The 11,143-nt window shown below is 41.7% G+C and overlaps 1 protein-coding gene across 1 annotated transcript in view; it reads left to right on the plus strand.

Annotated features, from left to right (window-relative positions):
* The first annotated feature begins 24 nt into the window (after positions 1 to 24).
* The window catches only part of MAML1 (mastermind like transcriptional coactivator 1), a 29,463-nt gene continuing 18,344 nt past the window's right edge, over positions 25 to 11,143 (plus strand). Inside the window, exons 1-2 of the mRNA XM_019534735.1 lie at positions 25 to 345; positions 9,297 to 10,715. Coding sequence (XP_019390280.1) covers positions 151 to 345; positions 9,297 to 10,715 — 1,614 coding nt within the window. The 5' untranslated portion in view covers positions 25 to 150. The remainder of the gene's footprint in view (positions 346 to 9,296; positions 10,716 to 11,143) is intronic.

An 11,143-nucleotide genomic window follows, 5' to 3' on the forward strand; every position in this document is an offset into this window, starting at 1 on the left:
CGGCTCTTGAGGGGAAAAACAATTTCAAGATGGCGGCGGCGCGGACAACAATGGGGCGCCAGGGGGCCCGCGCCTGAGGCCGGCAGGGGAGGCGGCGCGGCGGCCCAGCCATGGCGGGCTCGGGGTGAGAAGCCGGCGGGCGCGCGGCCCATGGTGCTGCCCCCTTGCCCCATGGCGGAGTTCGTGGTGCCGCGGCACAGCGCCGTGATGGAGCGGCTGCGCCGGCGCATCGAGCTGTGCCGGCGGCACCACAGCGCCTGCGAGTCGCGCTACCAGGCCGTGTCCCCCGAGCGCCTGGAGCTGGAGCGCCAGCAGACCTTCGCCCTGCACCAGCGCTGCCTGCAGGCACATGTCTGCAGTGGCTAATGCCAGAAGCTGGGTGGCACTAGAGTGAGCCCTTTCTTCGGGGCCGGGCCGCAGGGGAGGGGGAGGCCAGGGCGAGGGCAGGCCAGGCCGTGCCCAGCTGGCAGCTGCTCCGCTTCCCCTGGCACCTATGGACGGAGTGCGGAGAGGGCTGCTGCCTCCTCGCCAGGTACCGCCGCTCACCTCCGCGTTGTCCTTTGTCCCGGGAGCCTTGTGACACCTGGCCGGGAAGGGCTGCCTGCCACCCTGCTCCAGAGCCAGGCGCACAGGCAGCTCCACAGGCGGGCTGAACTTCCTTTCTTCGGGCAGGTCGGGGTCGGGCCATTGGTTCTGGGCCCTCCGAGGAGGATCAGCGCTGTGAGGGCATGAAGCAGCAGAAGGTGTCTAGGTTTTGCCTCTTGGTTGTAAAGAATCGGTTTATTAGATATTTGTCCAGAAAAGAAAAAAAAATAATCACAAGCTTTCAGGAAGCAGGGGAGCATATTTCTGTGAAATGCCACTTTCAGGTCTCAGTTTGAGCGGCGATGGGGTCTTCAGTAAAACTGCACTTGCTCGCTTCCTGGCAGCAATTAGGTTTGAGTAAGGAATGCGACATAAGTTTGTACCTGTTTAAGTTGCAGGCATCTTGAAACCATATCCTCTTGGTCCTGCCTCGATTCGCATCATACCTCAGCACAGTAGTCATGGTCCTTCTTTTTTTTAAGTGGCCTTTTGGATTGCAGGTGAATTCTTTGGAAGTAGAGTCTAATATGATTGAAATATCAATATGATGCTCAGTACTTAAAATAACTCTTAGTCCTTTATACAGCCTCTAATGAAGTTGCAAAGGCGATTGCAGCGCATGCTCTGGATGTGTGGATCTGGAGCAAAAAACAAAAAACAAAAACGTGATTCTCGTTTTTATAGTTTGTTTAGTAATTTATACCAATGTAAAAGGGATGTGAAATGCCACCAAATCTGAAGTCTCTACTTGCAACCAGTAAGTGTTTTATACATGGTTTGAGGTTGCAATGTGAACCGCAGTGTATTGTTTTTCTTCACAGGTATTTGAACTTACCTCCAATAAAGAGCTTTGGGTGGTTGTATACATGTACCTTTTGAAGGATAAAATGCTTGTGGTTATATGAAATTTAGTTCAGTGCCAAAATGGAAAGTCCTTGAAGAGAGGGGAAGGTACAGCTTGTATTGTTCCTCTCTAAAGTTTTTCAGGTTAGCTTCAGTTACCAGGCTGGGTATACAGGCCTGAAATATAGACTTGTGGCTGAACACACAAGACCTGCACTTTTGTTGTACTGTTTGAGAAGTGATAAGGCTTATGCTTGCTTGAGACTAGGCTATAAAGCATTCTTGTGTGGCTCATTGAGTTCATTAGGTAACAGATGGAGTACCTGTTTTTAAACACATTTGAATCTACTGGCTTAGACTTTTCAGCACACACTTCCCTGTAAAGTCTCTGAAAGAAGTTGCTTCTAATTCATTGCTGGCACTTCTTTTCAATTGTTGTGGATGTGGATTTGATCTCATTAGCTTGCATTATAATGAGGACTCTCTAAATTTCCCCCACAATCATTGTGTGGTTTTGAAGTTCGCTGCACATCTGGGGAAACCCTTCTTGTACAGGAAGCTGCTGCTAGCAGCCAATTTACACAACAGAGGAGGGTTTTAGTGTATGAATGACTCTTCCGCGTGCAGGCCTGTTGTTTCCTTCCTAGGATACATGACTGTAAGTTGAATTGCTGCTGATTCATCATCTTGTTACTTGGTTGTAAAAGTTGAGTTGCATGGCAAACAACTTAAAATAAGGAATATGTAAGGTACCTGAGGGACCGTGTCTGCTGTAATATGTTAAGAGGGTTTGTTTGTTTGTTTTTTTTTTAATTCTTTAGCATATAATTTAATAGCAAGCTTTGTATTTCAGCACAAACAGTTAAATTACAATTATCAAGACAGCGCATCCCATGGCAATTTATTTTATTGAACACTCACTAAATCTTCTGGTTCATAACATTTTGTTTTAAAATACTCAGAGCATTTGTACTTTAAAATAGTGCTGTTGGAACAATTAATAGAGCAATGAAACAGCCAGAGCTGCTGTTAAGAGTCTGAGTTTACACAGAGCTTCATTGGTACAAGCTCCATGGAAACACCTTACAGAAAGTACCTCCTTTTTTGTGGCTTATTATGTGGGTTTTTGTAATTATTATTATTGATTCCCACATAGGACAAAAGTCAGACTCAAGTGCTTTATCCATTAGTCATTTATCTGCTCTAGATCCTGAAATTGCAGCAGACATGGGAGCACAAATATGAGCATGGGTCACCTTCATCCATTGTCTGCTTGCCAGCTAAGGAGAGCTAGTGCACAGATCAGGAGGACTATATAGTTACAAAAGAAAGATATTTCTGGATGGTATGTGCCACTTTTTCTCTATTTGGAAGAAAACAGTTGCAAGTTAAGGAAAAGGGGAAATAGTGATTCAACTATTTTTAAAAATGTAAAGTTTCCTTTAAATTGATTGTTCATGTTTTAATTCTAGACTTAACTCTTTTCCACTTTATGAAGAAACTTAAAGAGAGGAGATTGTCACCAGGGTCAGAAAGATGTTTAGAGAAATAGCAAGTAGAAAAAGGAAGACTTGAAACAGGAAGAAGAGATGTGTTTTAACTTCTGATCCAGGGCTCCTGTTCTTACTTTTTCCAGTGCGTTGTTTAAATACCCAGGTGGTGGGGTTTTCTTCTGTTTTCTAGGGTAGACTATCCCATAGCATTTTTCTTTCACTATTAGTATTTTTCTGGCACAGCTGAGTGTGAAATTTACAGGGTTTTTTTTATTTATGTGTGTTTATAATATATATAACTTCAAAACAATGCAAAAAATGTGTGTGTCCTGACTTTAAGATCTAGAACCACAACAGAAAGCAAATGACACCTTTCAGGATTGGATTAGCAAGTTTTATTATTGAAGAAACAAAAAAAACTTTAACTGATTGCATGTCAGTTTGACTTACCTAAAACCTTTTTTCTGTTAGCTGTGGTAGATAACCAATCCACATTTCTGATCTCCAGGTATCTCCTGACATAAAAGACAATAAATATATGAAGATAATTTGTAGCAAGCCTACTGTAACAGTGCAATGTAGTCTTGCTATCCTTGTTCATTTTTGTTGAACATTAGCTTGTTGCCCAACAACTAAGACAGGTTTCCTTTTTGTCTCCTTTTTTGGTCCAAGGTATTTATTTCTTCATTCTTGAAGCCTTTCCCTTTATTAGATTGGTAAGACCTGTAGTGGTGTTTCTTAAATTTTAAGGAACTGGGAGTGATCAGTGCTGCTATGTAGTTCAGCTGAGGTAGAGGAGCCAGCATTACTGCTTACGGAGCACACTTTTTTTGATTCGGCAGAAGCACTCTCCTGACCAGTGCCAGCAGTGATATTTATAGATACACAGATCTGGAGCCCTTCTTTACTCTATAACTTGTTGCCTCCCAACTACTGAACAGAAGTTTTCTGGAATTAAAGTAAACATTCAGTTGAAAATAGATCAGTGCATTTGATTCAGACAGCTGTGCACAGAGACTCAAATGTGAGAATGTATTTAGTAACAAGATGCTGTCCTTGCAGGGCTAATATTATGAAAACGGTTTGTATTTCAGCACTTAGAGTAGGAAATGGGTAGGGTGTTATCCGTTTTTAAAAGTGATTTTTTCTGGAGTGTTTGTACCCTCTGACATTTGCATCTCTCTTCCAGCTCAGAAAGATCTTCTTGGGCAGTTTAGCCCTGAGCGAGTCAGTGGTTCTTAGCACAATGGAGCTGTGGCCTCAGCAGGCGCTTCTAGGTACTACTAGAATAGTACTGCTACTTATAAGAAGATTCATCGTAAAAGGTGGTTCTAACATTTGTTTCCTGCCAAGAGGTGAACACCAATTTCTTTGACTGTGGAGCAAGTGTGGTTAACTTCCCTACTGTTGGGGAAGTTATATTGACTGTCATTATATCTTCATATTTACAGCAAGCTATTTTCCTTATGAAATATTGAATGTAAAAAAGTAGTAACAACAGGTGCTTGGAACGTAACTTAATTCTATGGCTGAAACATTACACATGCAGTTTGTACAGAAAAAGTTAAAGGGATACAGTTAACAATTAATTAAAAACAAGGTTAAGCATATTTGAAATATTGCATCTTGGACTCTAAAAAGGGGGCGTTTTCTCCCTTTTTTAAAAGTTGTTTTTTTGGGGGAAGGGGGGTGGGGTTAGCAAGGATGAAACTTACTACAAGTGTGTAAAAAAAACAAACAAACAAACAAAACAAAAAACAAAACCAAAAAACCCCCAAACAAACCAACCCACAGACAGCAGAAAAAGAAATCCTTACCCACCTCAGAAAGGTGGTGAGTCATGTCAGTCTGAAGTCAGGCAAGCAGAAGTTAGGATAATGTAACACCTTAGAAACCAACTAATTCAGAGAGGCATGAGCTTTTATAGGCAACAGCCTATTTTGCTAGATGCTATGAAAGAACTGGCAGAAAGAGAGGGTTTTATACAGAAGGGAAAGGGATGGGGAGGGGACCCTGCCAGAATAGATTGATAGGATCAATTGAGATGAACAAGGCAGTTAACCTTTTGTGAGACACTGAGTTAACAACTAGTCCCGGTACTCGCCAGGACACTTAACTGTTGATCCTTCTCTTACTGCCCCTCCTTTCATAATATCTGAGGAAGTAGGTTGTTGCCTGTGAAAGCTCATGCCTTTGAACTAGTTAGTCTGTAAGGTGCCACGCTGCCCTTGCTTTCTGCCTTAACCTCAGAACAGCGAACATTAGCATGACTGGCCATAGATTTTTTAAAAATCTGGTTCAGGTCGACTCTTCCTTTTAGCATCTAATGGTTAGATGAGGCAGCTGTGACTAATATTTTAAAATTGCTGTTGAATGTGAGAGCTCTTTCTCGCTTTCAAGCTAGTTATCCAGAGGTAAAATTGATCTACTTGTTAAGGTACAATTTGAAATCTAATTGGTTTAAGATAATGAGTTAAAAGTAGTTTCAGGTGCTTCATGTCTGAACCACCAGATAACATGACTTTTGCAGGCATTTTCCCCCATTTTTAATTTTTAAAAGCAATAGTCAAAGTGAACAAATAGAAGAAATTGAAGTATTTTTTTCTTTAGTCCTTTTGTTCAACAAGTTTATGGGATATTCATAACAATAGTTGCCAAAACATTTTCAATTGGAAGATGGATTTTTGTATTATCACATAATCTGATATGCAGCCTTAAAGGTTTGATCCTTGCATACAAATCCACTAATGGGAGAGCTGGGAGCCTGGAGAACCTACTTCTAGAGGTTTAGGATTTTTGCTGCTGCTTTATTTCATTTCCCCACCAGTTTCTGCACCCCGTCGCTTCCTCCCACTCCATGTTGGCACCCTGTCTTGGCAGTTTGCCCTATTAGTAAGGATGGCTGGATGGGCTCTGCTTCACTTCAGTAGAGCTTAGGGTTGAAGCTTTATCTATGCTTCTCTTTACATTACTGTAGTGTAGCTGTACATATATATACTCCTAGAATAGATGCAGTGTACCAGTAGGTAAATACATTGCACTGGTACAAGAATCCAAGTCTGAGTTGACTAGAAGGTGTGCAACAGAGAACTCTGAGGTTCTCCTTTTCTCAAAGAATGGAATAAGCTGTTTCCACTGTCTGTCTAACTGGAATACAGATCAGGTGAGGAAATCTAACTCTGGTCTTCTGTCAGTGAGGATCTCTGGCTTAGTGTTGTTTTATTGGTGAAATAGTTTGATCTTGCTACAAAAAATCATGAGCAGCATGCCAAAAAGCCATTACACCTATCATGGTAATGGCTAACAGACTTAAAGTGTAAAGGGAATTCCTTAACACACTAATAGTTGTACTGACTTATTTTTGAATGTTGCTGTTCCTTCTGGAGTTTCGTAATAGAACTGGTTTTTCTAGCCTGGAGAACTTTTTGGTGGGGCTGCATGTTCATGGAGTTTATTGTCTGACTCATCTCTTACTAGCTAGGGTTTTTTTAAACTGGCTCTACTTGGAACCAAACACACGAAGCAGAAGCGCAGATCTTGGCACTGTAAGTGATTTGGCAAATGGATCTTTTTCTAGTAGAAGGCAGGAATGGAGATAGTTTGGAAAATAGAGTTTAGTCTTCCCTTAAAGAAGTTGTTGATCATACTAGATGCATTTGAATAGCTTGTAAAGACACTATCCAGTTTACTGATTATGAGGTCTTTGGGTTTCACATACATAGGGAATAGGGGGGAGCAGTGCAGTTTTCATAGTTCTGCCTTGCTGTGGGAAACTCTATACATCTATGTGTACCTTTGGCTTTTTAAAGTAACGACTAAACCAACAAGCAGCTCAGTTCAATGAATACCTTGTAGATAAGACAAAACCCAGGGTCTTATTTAGCCAGATGCCTTTGAGGCTCAACCTTTGTGTGTTGATGCCAGTAATAACTAACAAGTGGTAGGCAGTTTTTCTTCAGCATTTGTACAGGATGCTGTACATAGGCCAGATGTTTTCTGAATGTCCTTTGGTTTAGCAGAGACTAAGCAAGGTGTTAAGTGTCTTAATGAGTTCTCGAGAACAAACGCATCCCAATCCCACTCTTGGTAGGTAATTTTTGTGAGTGTTATATTTATTTTTCTAAAACTTAATTTTGGGGCAACGATTTAAGTAGTTTGAGGTGAAAGAGTGGCTTCTCTTAGACATCCTCCATAATTAAATCTGAAGTTAACGACAACACAAGCTGCAATGTTGGCATACTCTGTATTTACAGGAGAAGTTGCTTTCATTTTGGGAGGAAGATGTTGAATAGTTAAAAGATCACTGGTTTTAGGGCTTCAGGTCTTGCTGGAGGTACCTGCATGTGAATATTGGGAGTGGTGTCTTCTAATGGTTTGCAGCAAAGGAGGATCCTGTTTCTAATCTGAGCTGTATGTTTGACTCATTACGTGACCTTGGGCAAGTTATTCATCTACCTTGAGTTTCAATTATCCCAGCTGGAAAATTGAATAAACAATAGAAATCTGCTGAAAAATGAAGTGCATCTGAACTGAGTTTTTCCTGGTAAATTATTTAGCAAGAATATATGGAAACAGCCATCAGTGTTTTTAATACTTCTTTTAATTGCCTTTTTTTTTTTAACATAAGGTTTCAACTTTTCCTTCAAGCCCAGGCTTGAACAGTTTACCCTATACCTACTGCTGTATGCTGTTGCTGACCTATAATACTAGTCAGGCCAAGACAACTTAGTATTTTAGTTTTCCCCTCAAACTATGCTCCTTCCTCCCCACTAGTGAACATCAGTAGTGGCTCCACACTCTGAGTCTGACAAAACCCAAATTCTGTTCACAGATGAAAATATGGCTCACCTCCTGCCCATGCACAACCTCAAAGCAAGCAATACTACTTCAGCTGTCAACTAATTCTGGTCTACCATTTTGAGAGGTTAATTCCAGGCTAATCCTGCAGTTCCTAGATCAACATGTGTTGCTGTCTAGATAAAAATGCTACATAGTTCCTCTGATAATTTATGCTAGCCCTACATGTAGGATTCTGCTTGGGTGGTGTGGTGGGAGATTGGAGTTTACTTCTTGGTCGAGACTCTATCCCACTCAAGAACAAGGAGCAGTGGGCTGAATAAGGAGACCCCGATTAATGTAGAAACCAAGAAAGGCAGCCCTGTTTCTTACGTAGTGAGCCTCCCAAACAGATGGCTCTTAGTGGGGCTCTTCAGCCACCTCCATTGATTGCTCTCTGTAGGAATCTTGGCAGTCAGCTTAGGGGATGATCAGAAGCCTTCCTGTTCAACACCTCCAGCCCTCATTCTATACTGTGGTTATGCTACAGGTTTGCATATAGTGAGCGTACCACACCAATCGCCAAAAGTCCCATTCTCATTGAAACACAGCTTATTCACAAGTTGATGGTCTTTACTGGAAAAGAGTGTTCTTTATCTTTGTTGCATGAAATAATAGCCTTTTGAAGCTTTGTATAGAGTACTTGGTTTGGTAAACTTTATGACTCAAAAGAATGTTGCCCAGAAGGATGAGCTGAGTAGAGGGTAGCAAGGTTGAATAGACTTTGATGCTGTTCCCTCTACTTGCTTCCAGGTGGCACTGTGAAGTAAGACAGTTTGTATTTACTGTCTGATGAGTCAGATTAATATTGAATATGAACATACAAAATAATATGGTCTTTTGTTGGTTATGGGGGTATGCTAGCCATTGGGAATTAAATATTCTTGCAGAGGAAAAAGGTAACTGAATTTCATTTTAGTGTAATATAGAATTGATCTTAGAATTGTTTTAGTTAACCATGAGATATATATGAAGAGTTACCAAAGGGCTAATTTTGTTTAGTGCTGAAATTATGGCTCCCAGGTCTGAAGAGTTTCCAGTGACAAGCCTTTCCCTTTAGTGTATACATCTGAGGCCAGTTTTTAAAGGGCTTTATATTACAGTCAGACCCTCTCCTGCTTCTAATAAGATGCTGCCCATGTAATTTTGACAGAGGATGCTTTTTCTGCATATCCAAAGGTATGCAGTTTAACACACATCAGCATGTTAATTTTGAGGAAGAAAAGGTGTAATAGCTATTTCTATAAATGAGATTTTTCTTTCTGTTTTCAGTGGTGCTTACTTCCTTTTTTCCCTATTTGAGGAGGAGTTTATGACTTGGATTAGGCCTTTACAGCTGTATTTAAATCAGCAGTCTTCCTTAAGAAGATTTCCTTGGCAATGGTTTGCAAAAGAACTAGCTCACAGCAGATGAAAGACCTGCTCCCCAATTTTAGAAGCTGCTCTTGTGTTCAAAGCTTAGCTAGCTGTTGATAAGATGGGAAAAAATGGTCCTGCTCCGTGAAATGTATTAAATAATTAAAATGTTCTCTCTTTCAGCAGCTCCATGAGACTGTGAAAAGAAAACTTGATAGTGCTGCCTCCCCTCAGAATGGAGACCAGCAGAATGGATATGGGGACATGTTTTCTGTGTCCAAGAAGTTACGTCGTGATGATGGTCTTGGTGGGGTAAGTGGTTCCTCCAATGGCATGCCTCCTGTATCTCCGCTGCATCAACTCGACAAGAAATCTTCCAGTGGAGATACTTTACATCTCAATGGAAAGCATTCAATGGGACTTGATGGCATCAGCAAAAAGTGTCTTCCGGATTCTAACGTCCAGCTGAATGGAAGTAGTGATAATGATGACTCATTTCCTTTGGGTTTGAACAAAGAGCTCAAGCAAGAGCCAGTGGATGATCTTCCTTGTATGATTGCTGGGGCTGGGAGTTCTATATCTCAAAACAACTTGATGCCCGATCTCAATCTCAATGAGCAAGAATGGAAGGAACTTATTGATGAACTTAACAGATCTGTGCCCGATGAAGACATGAAGGATCTATTTAATGAAGATTTTGAAGAGAAGAAAGATGCAGATTCTTCAAATTCAGCTGCACAGACTCCACTGCCACAAGACATTAACATAAAGACTGAATTTTCCCCAGCAGCCTTTGAGCAGGAACAGATGGGATCTCCACAAGTAAGATCCACCTCTTCAGGTTCAGCATTTATTGGAGCTTCTTCTGTCCCTGTTAGTGCAGCTTCTCCAGCAGTAGGTGGCTCTCAGACTATGTTCCAGCCTTCTAGTCAGCCAATGACTGAAAATCCTAACCAATCCATGATGCAGGGATCAAACCAGTCTCAAAATGTGCAAAGGTCTCTGCCCAATGTATTACTATCTGGACAGGGCACAGGAAGTGCCAAAGACATGTCGTCTTCTCACCAACTCCAGCAGATAGCTGCCAAACAGAAGAGAGACCAGATGTTGCAGAACCAACAGCAGGCATCGCAGGTCCACCAGACCAGTCAGATTTCCAACTGGCAGCAGTCTGGGCCTTCTCATAGCCCATTGGGTGTCCCCTACACCATGGAGAATCCTTCCAGCCCTTCGGTTTACCAGCAAGACTTCAATAACCAGAAACTTGTGATGCCCAATATGGCAAATAAGAATTCCCCCAGAGCTGGTAGCAATTACCATGTGAATATGATGGGTCATCAGCCAAACAGCCTGAACCAGAACCCCGTGAACAGCCAAGGCTCCATGCTAGACTATGGCAACACAAAACCGCTTACACATTATAAAGCAGAGTGTGAACAAGGAGTTACGGTATCTGGTCAGAACAAGGCACCTATGCTGACCTATATGCAGCAACGCCCACAGCCCTCACTGCCTCATATGGGTGAAGAACAAAATGGCATGTTCCTGATGAAACAGAAGTCTGGAAATATTGCCTACAGACCTCTAGTACCGCACAGTCAGGTAAAGGTTAGGATTATTTTATCGTGGTGCAGTACCAGGTCTATGATATATGAAAGAATGTGGGTTGGTGGAGCTAGTATGCAAATTACTTGCTATTTCAGAACAGTTTACTTCAGATCCCAGGTTTTTACTTAACAAGGAGGAACAAGGATACAAGAGTAAAAAAAAAAAAAATATGGAGCCACAAGCACATTTTGTTTCTGAGACAGTTTTTAATATCTGCTATTAACAGTCATGCTGGCAAGATTGTTTTTCGGTGTAGTATACCATAAGCAACAAAATCTTTAACTTTAGACCACAATCTGCATAAGGATCTGACAGCTTTTAAAACCTTTCTTGAATAAACTAGCAAATTGCCCATCAAGAATGACCAAGGCAGCAGAGCCGGAGCCTTGCGTGTCGTGTGTCCATGTCTGTGTCCGTTTCCT

The sequence above is a fragment of the Crocodylus porosus genome, unplaced genomic scaffold, assembly GCF_001723895.1.
Source record: "Crocodylus porosus isolate Cpor-Errol unplaced genomic scaffold, CroPor_comp1, whole genome shotgun sequence".
Lineage (NCBI taxonomy): Eukaryota > Metazoa > Chordata > Crocodylia > Crocodylidae > Crocodylus > Crocodylus porosus.